This window comes from Manacus candei, unplaced genomic scaffold (genome assembly GCF_025592945.1).
Source record: "Manacus candei isolate 608988 ecotype Guabito, Panama unplaced genomic scaffold, ASM2559294v1 h1tg000015l, whole genome shotgun sequence".
Lineage (NCBI taxonomy): Eukaryota > Metazoa > Chordata > Aves > Passeriformes > Pipridae > Manacus > Manacus candei.
In genome coordinates, this window is record NW_026138063.1 from 15,026,470 (window position 1) to 15,046,186 (window position 19,717).

The window sequence follows — 19,717 nt, forward strand, 5'->3', positions numbered from 1 at the left end:
TGTATTGTAACTCAGCAAAGAGCTATAAACACCAAAGTAGAAGGTGATAGCTGGATCACCTACCACAGTGCAATGAAAGGTACATGAACAACCTGTGACTATAAACATATATAAATAGGAGAACAAAAAATAAAGGGGAAACAAAAAAAAGACAGGGGGAAGGAAAGTGAAGAAGAGTCTCACAGGAGAGACAATAAAAGAAGCAAAACAGTATTGATCAGCTGATGTCCCTAGAGTATGTTAAACATTGCTGCCAAGGGTCAATGGGTTTCACTAGTTGTCTATGGGCCACGTATTGAATATATTTGATTGGATAATTCCTGTGAAATTCAAGAAAAAAAATTTAGAGAAAGCACAGAAATCAAATTTCTCACACATTCCCTTTGTATCAGGAAGCAACTGTGAGTTTGGATCCCTAAAGACTGCACACACGTACGTATAGACACAGGAATGTAAACTGACCTTGCCCTGTGTTTTTCAGAATGCAGGTTTAAAGTAGGAACCCCAAGCAGCTCACTGCCTGCACAAAAACTCCTGAACTGACCTGCAGTCACCTGCTGTGAGTTCAGCCTCTTTAGTTAGCTGGAAGCAGGAAGTAAGATATTGGGGCAGAGTCAGTAGCTGCTATTTGTCCAGTTTGACATGGAATTCAGTATAATTCATGCAGTTAGTGTCTGTTGACATAAACATACAACTTGCATTTCCCATTTAGCTAAATTTAGTGATCTTTGGCATAACAAGCCTCAGTGTCCCAATAAACAGTACTACTTCTTATTATGTCATAGAATCTACTACAATAATCTTTCCTTAAACCTGAAAACTACTCCCAGGTCAAACAGTTGCCAGAAGTTCACAATATTTTGGTTGCTGCCAACCTTCATGCTGATTTTTTTCCAATTCTATTCACATGCACTGATGTTACTACAAATGATGATTTCTAAAATTTCCACAAAAGCTAAATTATTCAGTTAACTTAGTTTCATATTTTTGAACAAGAGGCCTGATTCTTCACTACAGGTATATTCACATGGCACAATTGCATTCATAATCTCCTACATGTGCCAGAAGCATTATAGGGATGTAAATCTGTGCTGCTCAGAGCCCCTGCACTGGAGTGCCATGACTGTGAGACATCTGGCACTGCACTGTGCCATGCAGATGTACTTTACTACTTCAGAGTGACCACACTATTTTAGCACCCCAATATTAGAATAAAATAGGATTAACAGAATAGAGAACCAGATCCCAGCTATGTGTGAATCCAGTTCATTGTCCTAGTTACTATGCACATAAGTGCACAATGTAAATGCAAGCCATCATCTATTTTTAAATTTTAGCATTTTCTTCACATGGCTGCACAGCTGTGGGGAAGTGATAGGTAAAATTTTATGCAGTGATATTACCCACAATTTTACAATCTTTTTGATACTTAAGGTCACATCTAGAAACTATAACTTGTGGATCTCTGACAGAGCACTACAGTTCTTTCTTCAACCTCTTCTTCTACTTGCATTTATACACTACCTCAAGTCATCACAGCCCTCCTTTACTTGGACTGCTTTTACAGGTATATTAATTTAACTGTCACTTCTGCAACCAGGTAGTTCTCCACATGTCCACCAAAAGCAGTGCGTAGACTTTGAGCACAGAACTAATATTTTGAATTTCCAAAAAGATTATCTTACCAGTTTTATGAAATTGCAAGTTCAAAAGTCAGACTATGGCACATTTATCTCTTACTCACATGATTCTACAGGTTTAAAATCACACTTTTTGTTCCACTTGAGTATTTTGTGTATAGAAAGCATTAGCCACAAGACAAACAGCTGTCTTTAGGAAGCATCTTCCGTTTAGGAAGCATCGTTTACCTGATAATTTATTTTAATCCTCATCAGCATGAGATTAAACTGATTTGCTCTTTCTGCTGTGAGACACAAGTGATTACTCTTGCCTTAAACTTAAACTAAAGTGTTTTCATTTATTAACAAAATCAGCTTGAGCTGAACTTTGAAGATCTATACTCATGAAGTTCTCCATGGGGTTTATGTCAATCAAATACTGTGCTATAACAAAGCAGAAGTTTTTGGCAGCATCAGTCCACAGTAAAAGCAGCATGTAGCAGTAATATAGCAATCTAGAAGCAAAAGCAGATTTGAGGTATCAGTTTGTTAGGAATACACGTCACACTTACTGCCACACTGACAAGAATAATGTCCTAAGAAATCATTATTTATCCTGAAGGTTTTTTAATTTCAATTGCAATGATTTATTAGAGATCATGAAACAATCTTTTTTGGATTTTGCTCATGTTTCTAGTCTTTACAGTTAATAATTCTGTACTGAATGCAATATGCTGATGATGGATAGCTACAAGCTCCAGATTTATTCATGCAAAAATATTCAAGACTCCTGTTGCAAATGCTGTTTAATGGCCATCTTTGCAAATTGGGTTATAAATCACTTACTCAGAAAACCCTTCCTGGGATGTGTAGTTTTTGAGATGTAAGTTGAGGCTTAAAGACTGGTTTAGTTACAATGAGACAGCCAGTGGAAGGTTGAGGGGATTGCACTAATAAGGTGAGTTCCTCCAGTAAAACCTTTGACAAGTAAAGAAGCCAATATTGTTATTAATTATTTTACAGCAGCACTCTTATGATCTCTAAACAAGATCATAGCTCTGCTATACTAGATTTTGTACAAACATAATGAAGAATATGTACTTACAAGCTAAATATGCAAAACAGATGAGCAATAGGGTGAAGGGAGTATTGTTGTCCCTATTTCACAGTATGAGGTCAGAAATAGAAAGAGATGCCAGACTTTTCACCTTTTGAAGTGCCTTTGTTTTCCCACTGATCCAGAAAAGGGAATAGAGGAGACATGGCTAATTCTGGCCCTTATGAGACAGCTCTGTGATATATTCCACCAGGTACACATTTATCATCACACTCTTAGATCAGGGAAGACTTGCTCACGTTAGGAGATATTTCTCTTGTAAACTTTCCCAAGTCTGATGCTTTGTTCATTAAATCATTAGCTGCATTAAATAATACACTTATAAACAATTGTTTCTAAAGGCTTCACTGGTGCTTGCAGCTGAACAGCGTTTGGTACAGCAGGACAGTGGATAGTGCCACCACATAGGCCAGTATTTTAGGCACTTCTGAGAGGTGTGGTGTGGAATCACCTCAGTTTGAAGTGACTGATGAAAACAGGCTTCCCTGTTCTTTGCAGGACACTTGAGTTGATCAGTCATTAAATAAAAAGGGGATGGGATCAATTATATGCTCTCAGAACAGGTTTTCAAACAAAAGCAGTCCCTGCTGCCTCACCTGGAGCACAACTAACCCATGTGCACATGTAGGTGCAAACTAGACTAGGTAGAACTGCAAGCAAGATTCAACTTGCAAGAACCAGGCTTTGGTTCTGCAAATACAGAAAGCCTATACAGGCCCAGAAGGAGAATTTCAGTAATTAGAACTCAGATTTCAGAGAAACATCTCTATTTACAGATTTATTGGCACCTTAAGTGAAGGAGGGCTGAGAATCACAGTTGTAAGTGTAGACACCAAAAGTTGGGCTCTGCATGCCTAGATCCCCACGAAGATGTGGGTCTATATGCTTTTCTGTGATTTCACTGTAGAAAGCAGATATTTTATCCTATAGTGTTGACTTTGTGGTGATTTCAACTGAGGGAATTAAAAGTTTACAATGCCTGAATAGTGATTTACTACTTGATATTCATATGGATTGGGTTTGTATTTCTTACTACTGGTTCCCCTGACAGTTTAGGATTTATCTTTCGATCCATTTTCATTTCAAATCACATAAGAAGAGATGTTATCGACTGCTTTGTATTCAGTGACAAATTCCTCCTCTTATTAACAAACCGTCCAGGCTCTTGCTAAAAAGATGATGCACTTGATAGCACACGGGGATTTAAATACTGTCCACTGAAAGGGTACTTGTGCAGACTAATGCAGAGTTCCCAGCAATTCCTAGGCCTAATTGCTACAGACTGGCTGAAGTCACAAGCTTCCCTTCCAGATTTTGAGTATAGCAACTTGAAACATTCTCTGAATTCAGGTTTTGATCCAAACCTCATTTAAAAACAGAACAAACAAAAACTAAAAAACAAACACCACACTACACATCCAACCCCACAATTTAAAAAAAAATTTTAAAAAAAAATTTTAAAAAAATGAAAAAGAAAAAAAGAAGGACCCAAAGCAAAAAAGACAATACAGAGAAGCTTTTGAATTTTGATTTCCTTCTTATCTAGGGCATTTGGACCTAAGACATTACTAAAGCCTACCTAAATATATAAACTTCATTGCAGTATAGAACTGATTAAAAAGTCTTTGCATTTGTCTTTATGGGAAAGAAGTCATCCTAATATTTAATGTATAGAATAAATTGTCTTTATGGGAAAGAAGTCATCCTAATATTTAATGTATAGAATAAAAAGATGCAAAAAAGAAAGGCAGAAATAAAAGCATGCAATATTTAGAAGACCCAAACAAGTAACAGAGAGCAACCAAGGAAAGTGAGACAGAAAGATGGAAAAGAGAGACTGCAAGAAGTACAGCAAGATAACAGGAAAAAGGAGACAAAAGCTGATAACAAAGAAAGGAGAAAAAAATACTAAGAAAATATTTTCCTGAGCATCTATTAGATCTTCTCACAAGAATGTTAAAAGAGGAAAGATGTTTGTACAAATATTACCAACAGGGTATTTCTTAAGGGTCTTTGTAGTAATTTATACAAATTTTAAGTTCTACTGGCAATAGCATTAGATCTAGCAGGTCTTTTGAAGAAGTCAAGGATGTTAACTTGAAGTGCATATTTGTGATGAATTTCAGTTGCCTTGACTGTCTCATATAATTTTTTATGCTTTATTTTTTCAATATTTAAAAACTATAAAGTAGCATCCTAGTTCATGTCAAGTATATCAGAGTCAATTATAGCAGACCATGATTTGCAATGCTACGTGCCTCATGTTAGGCTGCCAAGCCTATTTTTGGATATGAAATAATTAGCCTCAATTTCAAAACTGACTGGACCAATTCTGCTTCATCCATACTTAATAAAATTCCCAATGGTGAAATTATTACAAAAATGTATTGCTATTTTAACACATCAAAAAACTCTCCCATAGAATCCAGAGAATTTTTTGGTTCTTTTTCCAAGGGACTTTAAATCAGTTGGTAAGACTGTGCTATCCACACTAATTCCCAGTAGTGACATAGCATTCCATGAGAAAAACAGAAAATGCATCTGACCATGTGTTTTAAATGAGATTAGAGATAAGAAAAAAGAAAAGTATCAGCTCTCTCTCTGTGACATTCATTGGCATACAAGCCTTCTTTTTTTCTCATACGTGAAAAATCTAAGACAGAAGTTTGATTTCCTTAGATTTTTTTTTTCTGGTTTTAAATGTAATACTTCCATTAAGATTTCATGTGAGTAGCTTCATATGTGCCATATTATAATAATCTGTTGTCTACAAAATAAATTATACATGCAGCATATAAGTATATGAGCTAAAGTATACCACAACTTCTGCAAAACTTGGAAAAAAAAGTCTGAATTTACAATGCCAGTTGATTCCTGTTGTCAGTGTGATTAGCTAGTGGTTATATCAGTGTTACTGAAACAATATCACAGCCAGAAACCCTGGTTCCTGTTGGCCCCACTGCCTACCCTTTTCCACTTGCTATTACAGTCCTTTTAGTCCTGGGTGAAACATTCTCTGTTGTCTTCACTCATTCTGTAATAACACATCACAGCTCCAGCACACACAGTCAGCCAGAAGTGGCAGTTTCTCAGCTCCAGTAAGTTCAGAACTCCATGAAGACTAAATTACTTCTGTTCCAGAACTCACCTTCCTTGAGGTCAAGTTAAGCTCATTAAGGAGACAAGAGTTTTGGGAAGTCTGTGCTGTAGCCTTGCCTTTCAGCTGCACCTGTCACGCGTAAACACTTTGGATTTTTGTATTTCCACAGCTGTGCAGACCCATCACTAAAATGTCCTGCTGGTGGTTTTCATTGCCCAAGTCGTGCTGCTGGTGAACACATCCAGCAAATCAGCACGGCCTCATAAACAGGGCACGTGACTGTGGTTGGGAGACTGAGATTCCCTTTCTGATTCTGACCCGTCTGATGAGTCTGGGACCATCACACCTGCCCTGTGCCATTGCTCCAGCCTTCACATCCCGCTGCGCTTCCCCCGCACGCGCTGCGGGGCAGGGCTGGCTCACACTGCTCAGTTTTACAGTGCCAAGCACAGACAAGGCCCTGGACACTTCTGTACGTGGCAGTAAGAAATCCACTGTTAAACGTCTCTGTAATTATTTTTTTTCTTTTCACATGTAAATGTTCACATTTTAATGGAATGGAAATACCTGACTTGCTTTACTCCGAACTAATGAATCGAGTTAGTGCCATCAGAACCTTCTTCTTGCAATTTAGGGACCAAGAAGACAATAAAAGAAAAGAAAAAGAACCAGCTATTCATTCAGTCTCCTTGTTTAGTCAGCACCAGGATGGTTATTTTTAATAAAAAGATAGAAATATTTATGCCTGAAGGACTAAGATTTGTTGAAGCTCAAGAGCTATGATAGAAAGAAATGGAGTTTTTTTCCTTCCATTCAGTATTTACATATAAAAAGCATCTACTTTGCATATAGTACCTGTCATTGTCTCCAACTCAATAAGAATCTATGCATAATATTTACAGGAAATAATGCTGAGGTATGTAACTGCTAATATTAAATACTGTTTTAAAGTATACTTCGATGTGTTATTACCAGAAGTAAAACTATACTCCAGAAGGAAGACTGTCAGAAAACCAGTAAAGTGGTCTTCAATTAATGTCTAGTTAGAGAGTACATTTTCTTTGCATCAGTAAATTCTGTTTTAGCTTGGTGGACCTGATACTATGTGGGAGCTCGTGAGGAATACAAGGGGCCCACACCTTAGCTGTGGGCTTCAGATTTGGGTGATAAAAAGGTACATTGTTCATCCCTCTTGACGCTCTCTGTACTTTCTTGATGTGAACAACTTGTGATATTTCTCAGTTGCATTTCCCCTCAGCCATACTCAAAATATGTCAATTCTTCCACCACATCCCTTTTAACAGCCAATTTTATTTTTTCCCATCCATATTAGTAAAAAGTCACCCAGGTTATCATCATCTTGCACATCACCCACTGCAATCTCCCCTTCCCTCTGGTTTGCTTCCCTGTACCTGGTACGCCAAGTAGAGCCCTCTCCAAATGCTATCCAAGCAATCCATAATGCAGCACAGCCAGGAAACACCTGAGTCCTGTAATCCTATCCTCCACATTCCTCTAACTCCAGTCCCTCTGCACTGCTCTTCTGCCAGCAACCAAGGATTTCCTAGCACAGGTTAACAGCTTGACTGTCTCTCTCCCCAGGTATGGATCGGAGCCAAGGTAAAGATCTAATCTCAGGTGTTAGGAGTGGCAAGAACTTCCTTGATTAAAAAAGTGTTCTTAATGTTTTGCCAGCTCTTCTCCTCACTTCTCACCTAGTAGGAAATGAGTGACACAAGAGAAATATTTCTACCCTCAAAGCTCTCTAATATGGATCAGATCATTACCATATGTCTTCAGGTTTGGTGTTCTATTTTTTGTTTTACAGAGTTGGTGTAGATCCAGATGAAGATCTTAAAGCTGAAGTTGCAAGCCAGGTATGTCAGGATTTTAGACATACATGCTAATTTATTTTTTTTTTAAAGTGTTCAGCTGTTGACAAATCACATCTAGAATTAAAAAGGAAAATGTGTAATGTTCAATACTAATAGCTCAGGTTTCTAAAAATATTTTTCAGTTAGTTTTCACATGGAAGACTAAGTACATTGTGAAGTTGAAACCTTTGAAGGGAGCTCTTGAACAAGCTGCAGCTATTCATCTGCCTCCTTCCCTTTTTTGTCACACATGTAAGGCATTGTTCCAAATGCAGGGCTGCCTGCAGCAGCAGGAGAGATCTGTAGAGGGTCAATGTACAGGACACAACGTGTGCTTCAGCATGGCAAGGGGAACAGCAGAACCACTGGGGAGAAGCCACACTAGAGCTGACAAGTTGCTAAAGCAAAAAGCAAACAAATGCCTAATGCCAGGTTCCTGTTTCTAGGAATACCATCCCACGCACACTTTCAGACTATGCAACTGGAACTGGAACTCAACAATTATACAAATGTAGAAAATAGGTTGGGGAAGACAAGAATAAGATACTTTAGTCACTTGAAAATACCTCAGAGATATCATTAGGCAGAATTTTAATATATCTTACATACTGAGTATTCCAAACCTTTACACATTTGCACATATCTGAAGGCACATAGGGTGGGTCTCAGCTTTCACTGAAATGGAATTCTGATGCCTAAGTGTCCTGATGTTTCTTTGAAAAGAAGAAAAACCAATATTATTCATACTGACCACATCCTCAGTTTTACAACCCAGTCACTATTAAAAAGGCTGGAATAACACTTCATTGCACCACGCCAAGATACTGATTTATTCTGTCTGAGGAGACTTGTGACTAAATTCACTTTCCTAAGCATCTTGGTAGGAATTCCTACAATGCCTCTGTCCAAATTCTGAAAAAGGGCAGGACACAAAACCATAATCTATTCTTGAACAGAGTTTAGAGATACATAATTTCAGAAATTTTCTACTCTGCAGCACTCATGAATTATCAAAGACCGGGGAATGCAGAATAAAGCATAAAATTGCCTGAATGTGTGTTTTGCAAAAACCTGATTTCTTCAGAAGCCGATAGGCATCTGATTTTCTCAATCTTCTATTAAAAATGAAAATAGTAATGTTTATTCATAACAATAACACTTTCAGTGTCCCAGCTCTGCCCTGTGAATTAACACCTATCTCTGCTGACAAAACTCAGCTATACAACATGGAAGGTGTAAAAAAATATAACACCTTTCATGCCCTATCATATCCAATTCAGCATTCCTTATAGTAATAAATTATACCTTGGAAAATAGTTTCGCTGCTCTGATTAATTCTCCCACCCCATCCCACCCCATGGTACTCTATTTTCATTTGTCTATATTTTTCTGTATTTTATATATCAATCTTTTAGTAATTCAGACCTTTGCTGCATGTAGCACTCTCTGGTTTAACTCAGTACCTACCATAGTTATTCAATTTAAATCAGGTTGTTTCTTTTAATTTTCTCTTTCATCTCATGTCTCATTTCTCTTCTTCCTTTTTTTTTTTCTTTCCCTTCATTTCTAACAGGATGTTTTCATTTAGTTTGCCTTTCATTACTTTTCATTTTGTTTCTATGTTTCTATGTCTTCACAGCGAAAGCAATGATTTTCCTGCATATATCCCTGGACAAATAACCTGTCAAGTGCCAGTAACTCCCATTGCCAGTTAAAGCTCTCACCCAGATGAAGTTCAAACCATGTGCCAACTCCCTCTGTTGTTAATTGAAGCTTCATGGGAGACTGCACCAGAAATAAGAACTAAATATGTTCAAGAATAAGATGTTTAAAAGGGAGCAAAAGTTAATGGAAAATAAGCCTCTAGGCTCCTCCCTGATCATCCAGAATGGGAAAGCCACAGTATCTTCTACTGAGATTTGAATTTAGCTCCTCTCGGACCACTCTAACTACCAGGATTCAGGGTACCTTACTGTATAGATCTCAATCTATATCTCTAACAAGACCAAGACTTTTTTAGGGTCAGAGTAAGCTTTAAACACCTTCTACCTCATGGGTACTATGTCAGATGCAATACCAACTATATGACTGCATAACACTTTTCCTTCCCTACCTCTTCATCTTTACATTCCTTCTTTCCTTCCTTTGCCTCCCATAAATTCAATTTCTTTGAAGAGATTTGATTGATTTATTCAAGAATTCCACATACACGGTGGTTTCTGGACTTCTGGTTATGCTCTATTCTGGGCTCCCTCAACCAATAATTTTGGCAGCCAGCTGGCAGCAGATTCCAGTTCAAACTGTAAGACCTGGAGCCCAGGGCTCCTTCCCTAGCAAAGGCATAGAGGCTTTTAATGTATAATTAACCATGATCTCATCCAGCAAAAGCATATCTCAGTTTCTTTGTGTCAGTTCTCCCCTGCCTTTCCTTAAATTTGTTTATCATTAAATCATTATCCCAGCATAAGCACCATAAACAGAAAAAATAATAGCCCCATATTCATATCCACTTATTTACTGATGTACTCCCATAACTTAGTTTCAAAAGAAATCACATAATACATACTACAAATAATACATATTACCGTAGAGAAAATAATACATAAAAAAACAAGCAAAAGCAGTTTGCTGCATATCACATACATCCAAACACCAGAAGGTAACTGTAAAGCACAATGCAGGATACATAGTCACCAAGCAGAGTTACAAAGCTGATCTATTGAAAAAAGGCAAAAGCTTTTATGGCAGTGGGCTTTCTAACTAACTTTCCATAAACAAGGACAACCAATTCCATATTTTATTCAGGTTGCTTATGTATCCCAAACTGTGCTGCATTAATCTCAACTGAGACAGTGTAAGAATATAATTTCTACAAGCACTTTGGAAAAAAAGTACTTTGTAGATGTACTATTGATCTCAGGAGAAAACTAAATAGCCTGAAAAACACCTATCAGTATCATCTCTGTCAAATTAATATTCACAGTTGATTTAACCATCCCTGTATTTTTATAAGTATAACAAGGAATTTAGTTATATTTTTCTCATCAGTTCCATCTGCCAGCTGGTTGGTGAATTTATTGCAAGTTACTAATGAGAATAATCTCCATATGAGCAATTCCCATATGGAAGAAATGAGAAACATTGTCATCCTCACTTTCCAGAGTGAAAATCATTGTGTGGAAGAGGTGGAGAACTGTCCCCCCCACTTTTACCTCTCTGAACCGTAGGGAAAATGAAAAGTTACTTTTTAAGATCACAGGATCTACAACAGCCCAAGAGCATTCACACCAACATCTCCCACCATCCCTTGACTGCACTGTTTATGCAGGAGCTGCACTACAGGTAACCACCCAATTCCCATTCCTGCAAAAGCTGGTAATACAACACAGCTTTCACAGACAAAAGGAGGAAGGTGCAACACATGTCAAACTAGAAATAAAAGGAGGTCCAGGTCAGGCCCAGAAAACCCCTGGGGAGTTTTACCCTTGTGTAGACTTCTTTGTCCACTGCTTTCAAACAGGAACAATTCATGATCCTGTATAAGGAAACTTGTTCCCATAGGAGGAAGCTGGATATACAATGAGTTTGGAAAGAGGAATTAACCAACAACACTGTGGCTTCTGAAAGCATTAGTAGTCAAACCAAGGACATACAGGCCATTTTCAGAGCTCCCTGTGCTTTTAAGAAGCCCTCCTCTGCACTGCACACAAGAAGCCCACTCCATGATATGTTTATTTCCATGCCTGACCTTCTCTTTCTCATCTCTACCCCTGTGCACTCTAGTTCTTCACTCTTTTATTCAGTGTTCCTGTGGTTCTGACCTAACATAGACCTTTCCTGTCATCACACTTCCTGCTTAAATGTTTCAACTCTTTTCCCAATCTTTTATCTTTCCAAAATGCATTATTAGATATTAAGAGCTTAGAATAGTGTTCTGCTGCTAGGTTAGGGATGAGTACCATCTTCTTTCCCCCTCCAGCTTCCCCAATTACTAGGGAGAGTTGCTAGAATTTATGTGTATGCTAGTGTTTAATAAGAAATCATGTCTTAATATATTATTAGATTAAAACATGAAAATTAACAGGTAAATCTGTTTAAAATTGCATAAGGAAAAATATTTCCATTAAAAATAACTGCACTTGCCACAAAACACAAACATGACAATAATTGAGTATCCTTAGAAAACTGGCCCTCCCATTCCTAATTCCATCCTACCACTAATACTTCTTAGTACTGATGTGATGCCCAGAGTAAGACCAAACTGGCTGTCTTTGTACAGATAACTGTTCCTAATGTACTATTCCCAGTTATGACCCTGAGTAAAGGACAGTCCACCTCTCTACCTGTGCAGCACACCCCAAAATGAGCATGCAGAACAGAAAGTGGCATTCTGAGTCTTCTTGATTCAAGTAATGTTCCTCTCCCCTTGGAAAGAAATATAGAAAGGAATTTCATAATTATTAGAATATCTCAATCCCTTTGGGAATGACATTTTGTTAGACATACATGAATAGCATCTGATCTTGTAGGAGTAAACTGAAGTGATCCCACAATGGCAATTAAATCTAAATATCATTTTATTGATCTTAGAAATATAGTGCTTCTCAGCTGCTTAATAAAATTGGAACCATTAATAAAAGTAAATGAGTGCAGCAATGAAAAATGTGCTATATGAACCAATTTGCTCCTGAACTGATTCACAGAGATGACATCTGTGCACCAGCAAAGCTTTTTAAATTAAAAAAAAGTGCAGTTAATTTTAATTTGGTTTGACATGCATTTTTAATATGGGAACTCTATGTTTTATTTATTTTATAAAAATGCTTTTCACTTCATTCATTTGTTTGTTTTGCAGAGTGCATCTACCTTGGATAAAAATACAACCAAAGCTGAGAGTGCATGGCTGTTCAGAATATGGTATGGCTTTGACCATAAGTATCCTTTGCTGTTATAAGCCATGCATTATAGCTGCATTACAAATGTCATCTTCAAAATATTTAGGAATCAAAAATTATTATACTTTGAAAAACAAAAGCATAATCTATTTTAATGGGTTTACTAAGGAGAAGAAATTGTGAGAGTCCAAAACAACAGAAGGCCTAGAGAAGCCGGGTAATGTGGTGGTTGTACATTCCTGACTTAGGCTACGAGAGTGAGAACAAGTTAAGAAGCTCTGACCTACAATAGGTTTAAATAAATTAACCTTTTTAAATTCCTGGATAAAGCTAATCCAATTATTATTTAGATAGGGTGTAGATACTCTGTTTGGGGAACCAGGTTAGAGACAGAAGCCTCCAAATGGCTGCTGCCTGCCTGCATACTCACAAAGCAGTGAGTACCCCAGAAAAAATAAGACAACATTGGTTTATCCACACCTCTTACAGAGAAAGAGGCACCCATTGTGAAAGGTTCATAGGACTTCCCTAAAACTTATACTTCCTATTCCCTGGATTCCTGAGCCTCTGTGCTTTTACTCACATTCCTACTGAGGTGTGTATGGTGGAGATCTTGAATATGGGTGTCTGATGCCTTATTCCAGAAAGTCTGGTTTCCATGTTTTTTGCTTTTCATGAAAATATTTTAAGTGATAAAAGAACATCCTCCCTAAGCCAAGGCATTAGTCTGCCACTAATGCCCGTGCAAAACCAGCAACAGCTACTATTGTCATTTTAAACTACCAAAGCTTTGCATACCTGTCAGTGAGATCCCCCAGTAACAATCATGCCCTAAGCCTTTAACAGAGATATTCAGGGAATATAAGAGAAGCCTGCCTGCTAATTTCCACACATCCTGGCTCAGGAGCTGAATAGGCAAAGCCCTACCAGTACTGTCTCCATTATCCAATAGCACATCTATTGGTCCCTCACCCTACACTGCTGTGCAGAGATTAATGTTCAGGCTGCATATATATTTTTCTGATACCAGCTGCAGCAAACCAGGATGACACATTTCAGCTGATAAAATGTAACTCTTTGGGAATACAGCTTCCTTAGAGAGTTCAAGTGAAGTTATCCTTCAAAGAGACTTTTTATGGAAAAAACATCTTTTTGGTTAAAAATGAATATATTGCTCTAATTCATCTAGCCAAGCAGTTTTAAAGGCCAAAAAGCACTTAGCATTAAAATGTTTCCCTAGAATAATTCTTCAAGAATACATAGAAATAGTAGGTGAATGTTGTATGAAGGGGGAAAATACTTTTAAATGTTAATGCTGAGTGCCACCATAACTGGCTTTAACCATCCCTTTTTCACAAGGAATAGCCTGTGGTTATGATATATCCTTGGAAATATAAGTCAGAAAGAAGAGAAAAAGAGAGAAATCAGAGAAAGAAAAAATGTGGAAAGCAGGAACAGGAGGAACAGGACAGAAGCCTGAGTTAAAAAAAAAAAAAAAGACATGAAAGAGAACAAGGGTAGAGCTAGAAAACAAGGGACAGAGGCAGAAGAGGGAAACAGAAATAAATATGAAAAAGACAGACAACAATACATGTAAAATGAAGCCTGTAGAAGGCACCAGAAGCATTACTTCTCAGAGATTATCTGTATGGTAGAGATCTTGAATATAAGTGTCTGATGCTTTATTCTAGAAACTCTGGTTTCCATGTCTTTTGCATTTCAAGTAAATATTTTAAGTGATTTTAAAAAACAATATTCTTAAAAAGAACAAATTTATTCATGTCAATCTCTCTTCCACTTAAGTCATAATCTTTCTTTAGAATTCAGATGCTCAGAAATTATAGCTGTGCCATTATCCTAAAATATATTTTTATTAAAAATAATACTTCTACATTTTACTAATCCTGAAAATGTATGCCCATATTCCTGCATGGAATGATGGTTCAACCCACTAATGCTGTGACTCACAGCTCTTAGCATTTCTTTGGTATGACTATTTCTGAAAGACATTCTTTTCAGAGAGAGAGAAATTATCCACCCAAACTTTCTTCTGCCTTTCCCTGCCTAATGTTACAAAGCTTAGTTGCTAAATTTAAAGAAGTTGTCATGTAGCACAGTATTTATGCCCAATACAAGATTGCAGAGAGCATTATGATGAAGTTTTCAAAGAAAAGATACAGCAAACCAATAATCTATGTGGTTATATACATCGAAAGCATACAAGACTGACATTTCTATAGTTTGACATTTGCTCTTAGGCATTAACACAAATCTACCCACTCTTCTGGCAATAACATCTCTTATGCCTACTTATTTCACCAAAGGAAAGCAAGAGGGAGGAAATACCACTAAGGAAATCAAAAAGTTGTGCTGCTCCTTGCTGTTCTTATGAATGATTTCCAATTAGTTCAGTGGTCTTGGGCAATGGCAACATGCCATGCTAGGGTAGAACTATACAAAAAAACCTGCAATTCTGTCTGAGTCAAATTTTATTTTTATTCTGAAAGAAACAGCAGAAGCCTGATTCAGAGCCAAATGGGTTCAATGAGGGTTGTTTTCTCTAAGTATCTCTGAATCCAATATTGACACCTAGGAAAAACATATTGTTCTCTAAAATCTAGGCTAAGAAATGTTAATATTGGAATAATAAAAATGAAGAACAGACCGTTTAATTACTTAGAGTTATCCTCTTGGATTTGCATCTCAGTAATTTAAACAAGGAAAATGCAAAATAAAATACTTGTATCTGACAGTGGGCAAATTCCAGTGAATCCATTTCAGCTTCTTTGTTTTTACAGCTTACAATGCATTACACCATTTGAAGCCGTAATATCCTACTTAAGGCTAGGAGGAAAACAAGGGAATAAACAAAGGTATTTCAAGAATTTATTAGGAAAAAAGACCCCACAGATTTATAATTCAGCACTATATACATGTCTTCATACTGTTGTGTTTTCTCAAGGCAGATGTAGACAATTTTAGTTAACGAATTAATAAGTAGGTGGAAATTTCATCCTGCACGGGCAAGAACCTGTGTACATATGATCAGAGCTCAGGCAAATGGTGCAGAGGTGTCCCATTCCAGAGCATCACAAAAGAAAATTATAACTTTACTTCCAGGTAGTAGCAATTTGCTGTTAATTCTGCTCAGTCCCAAACCTCTCTACTTGCTTCATCTGACAAATATCATTTGGTTTTACCTGCCTAGTCCTAAAACACTGTATATCTGATGGGAGTTAGAATTCCCCCCCCCCCCCAGAAGCCTGTGTTCCAAGTTACAATCTACTGCTAAAAATTAAAGAAAATTCATGTAATAAGAATGTCTTCCAAACTACCTTCACCTGTTTTACCAGCTACTCTAGACTTAACTCCTGCAATCATTTCCAGCTTAATATGATCTTATACAAGGTTCTTTGTCCACTGAGGCTTCTTTCTCTCTCATAATTCATATAATTCTTGCTCTTGCTGACTGTTCTGTAGCATCAATCAGGAAGACAACTAAACTGTTCTCCCAGCTTCTCATGCTGTGTAGTGAGAGGAGAAGGAAGGATGTGGGATTGCTGCACTAAAACACAAAAGTGAAAAAATAATTGAAAATGAAGATGAGAAAAGCAGAGCATAATGTATGCACTAAGATGTTTCTATCCATAAATGTTCACCATCTTCATAAGGAGAAGCCTACACTGTGTTGCAGGATATGTACTTTAATAGTACATGCTGAAACTTGCACTGAGGAAAAAATAGTTACTGCATAACAGGAAAACATGTGCAAGAATACAATGGAAGAAAGCAAGAAGGGGAGGAAGAGGGACAGAGGCCTCAAATGCATGGTAAGTCTCTCTGAATACTCTGTAAGTACTAAATTGCAAGATACAGGTCTTGGACTGACCTACAGCTAAGTCTGATGTTTTTTTTCTGGACTGAGGTGAGGATGACATTGCATGTGGTGTAGCCTTCCAAGATTAAACAGCATGACCAGAGCACTAACACTGCCTACCTCCAGCATACAGGAGGGGCCAGAGAGGTACAAGGGTTGTTGTTTGTTGGCTGGTATGGGTGCTGTAGGTATTGCAGTGACAGGCCTACTGCATCCCTGATACTGCTCCAAGCTACCAAATAGCAATGTAGGCTGTCCAACTTGCACAGGGCTTTGCTTTCTGAGTGGCTCACACACACACTGCCACCAGTAGAGTAGGAGGAGGAGACCTTTCTCCTTCTCTACAGATTTCATTTCAATCCCAGGAACTAACGTTCAGTTACACTGAATAGAAGCAGCGTCTGGGACGGAGTGAGACAATTCTCCATAAAACAACTTCTGAAAGTGTTTCTACTTGAACTGCAGTTATCCATCATTCAGATGCATACCTGTCAGGGTTGTTTTTTTTAGAGAGGCTGTTTATGTCCTTTGCACTTACCTGAAATCAATCAACCAAAAGGAATTGCGTTATTTGTAGACTTCAAAAGTTTATCTGCCTTATCAGGGCACCTATCATTTTATTTCTCCTGTTCTTTGTACGTGGATAAAACAGACATAATGGCTGCCTATGGAGCAAGATAAGTACTATTCCGTGCCTGTGAGAAAATGGAAAAACCACTAAAAGCAAAAGTGCATTCTAGGGTGAACTGACAATCAAAATAAAACCTCAGCATTTTGTGGTCTTCAGCTGAATTTTCCTTCTGGGCTGACTTGTCACTCTGGTATCAGAGACAGACATCTTTAGAAGGGAAAGACAAGAAAGAGACTTTAAGCATGTATGTGCACACTATTTTCATTTACCAGCTGGAGAATTAAAAGTTTCTTAACTACCAATATCCTGATTTGTTATTCTTTTATCGCTTCAGTGAAAACAGCAAGATAGCACACAGTGTCCTGATTTTAGACCAGAAGCTGATTTTGCTAGACAATTTTTAAACAGAGAAAAGAATCTTATCTCAGAGAGACTTCAGTCTAACCATAAATCAAAGAAGCATTAGATAACACTACGATTCAGGTCCCACTCAAGCACTAATGCAGAACTGGCTGGCAGGACAGGTAGTCATCATAGCACAGATATGCCAATAAAGCCCAAGAATCAGTTCTGCAGGTGTTAAAAGCAGATCATATTAAAAGCTGAGAGGAAAGGACAAATCTCAGTAAATGAATTATAGTGGATATCATAACATGAAGATGACAAAAGCAGCTGACTGTATCATAAGGCTTTCTCAAATACTGCAAACTCGAGCAGTACAGGGCAGGTCCCCTGAAGGTATTTTATCATTGGCAACAATTGCCTGAACTTGGTTCAAAGCTCATTTCAACAACACATTTTCAAGTACATGATCTAGAAAAACTCATTGTACTTTTCAGAGCACAGATAATCAGTATAGCTGATTTGGTGCCATTTCATGACCCTTTCCAAGGACACGGGATTGTTGAAACTCTGCAAATTAACCTAATAAATAAACATGGCTAATCACAAACCAGAATAATAAGTGACCTCAGTTTATCCTTCATTCACAGAAAGAAACCTGGATAAATAATTCTCAAATAATTCCACACTGAATATGCAAGTAAAATCATTGTCATTTGCAAAGTTTCTCTCATGTAAATACTATGAAAATCTCATTCATATCAAGGTGGGTTTTTTACAATGGAAAATTACCAAACTTGACTTAAATGCAAGTATAAATGAAAAGTTAAAGTGTTAAATGAAAAATATCTGGTTCTTTTACAATACTTGATATGTGATCCTTTTCACCCTTACATAGCATGGAGATGCACATAATGATTATTCATGAGCATTTCTTGATATATTTATCACAAAATATAAATTTTAAACCCACTCTTTCCCCACCACGATCCTGAAAGAAGGGAGCTTCAGGAATTTTCTTTCCACAAAACATAATCAAAAGGAAATAAAGTTTTTACTGTTTAGATCTTTCACTCTGACACTAAAATTCAGTACATTGCAGAAAGGACTGTTTACAGGTTTAAAAAAAAAATATAAGGGGAAAAAATGAAGTTAGGAAGAAAAGGAACTGACAAGGGAAAGAAACAAAGATCGGATTCTTTTTTATAATCTAATTTTAGCTCTTATAGATACATAAAATGATACAAAAGCTAAGGCTTTCTGGAATAGGACTTTTTTCGCAAAGGTTTTACTTCACTGGTAACAAAGCCATTATATCAAATTTCTTTATTTCTTTAAAGCCTTCACAGTAGAATGCAGTGCTTTTGCCTTTAAAGGAAGAAATAAAGAGTCATATGGGAGAAACTTCATGGGATTTAAAAAAAAAAATCAATGTTCAAAATAATGGTTAAACAATGGAGGCATGTGACAAGTGGAGAAGGAGAGCATGTCATTATTGTTGCAGTGTGAGAAGCAGGGAAGTGCTTTTCTGTGAGCTGTTATCGGATCCTTGTTGTCATCCATGGGAGACGTGCTGGGCTTGGGTTTCTGTTCTTTGCATCAAATGGTCATTGATTTTTACAAGCATTTTGCACAGCACCTAAGGTAGAACCTGGCCTAGAGCTTACTGTGGACAAATCAGTGCAGAAATACCAGCTTTTTTATTTAATTTCCTGGCTCATTTGACATATTATACCTTTTGTGTATGCTGTTCAAGGGATTCTCTCAATTCTTCTGGTAACCTCAACTGAACACAGAGACTTTTCACAGACTCTGGTTGTCCCAGTATAAATGCATGGGTCTTTATGCAACTATATCACTTTCTTTCAGGTAATATATTAAAATTATTAAAATCTGCAATAGATAGAAACTACAAACATCATCCTGTATGGGATTCTAAAATTTAAGGTAGGAAAACACATTTTAGTCTTTCCAGTACAAAACCACTCCAAAGCTTGTTTTCAAAGGAAAATATATAATTTGATATATTTCAAAAATGTTTGTGAGGCTCATAAACTGCACAGGAGTGGGCCAGCCCACAAAGGAGGGGAGAAAGTTGAACAAAAATGTAGAGAAGTGGAACTGGAGCCTCTGAGGCCTTAAGAAGTATGGCTTTGACAGGGTTCTGGGTAGAGGCTGTTACGGTTTGCTCCACATGGTTTTACCACAACTAGAGGAGCAAAGGGGAAGGGGGCAGGATATAGGTAAAGTTTCTGTCTAAAC

The 19,717-nt window shown here is 37.4% G+C and overlaps 1 protein-coding gene across 1 annotated transcript in view; it reads left to right on the plus strand.

Annotated features, from left to right (window-relative positions):
* SLC9A9 (solute carrier family 9 member A9) overlaps positions 1-19,717 on the plus strand; it is a 183,600-nt gene that overhangs the window by 124,296 nt on the left and 39,587 nt on the right. Inside the window, exons 13-14 of the mRNA XM_051782060.1 lie at positions 7,665-7,713; positions 12,566-12,645. Of these exons, the coding sequence (XP_051638020.1) occupies positions 7,665-7,713; positions 12,566-12,645 (129 nt within the window). The remainder of the gene's footprint in view (positions 1-7,664; positions 7,714-12,565; positions 12,646-19,717) is intronic.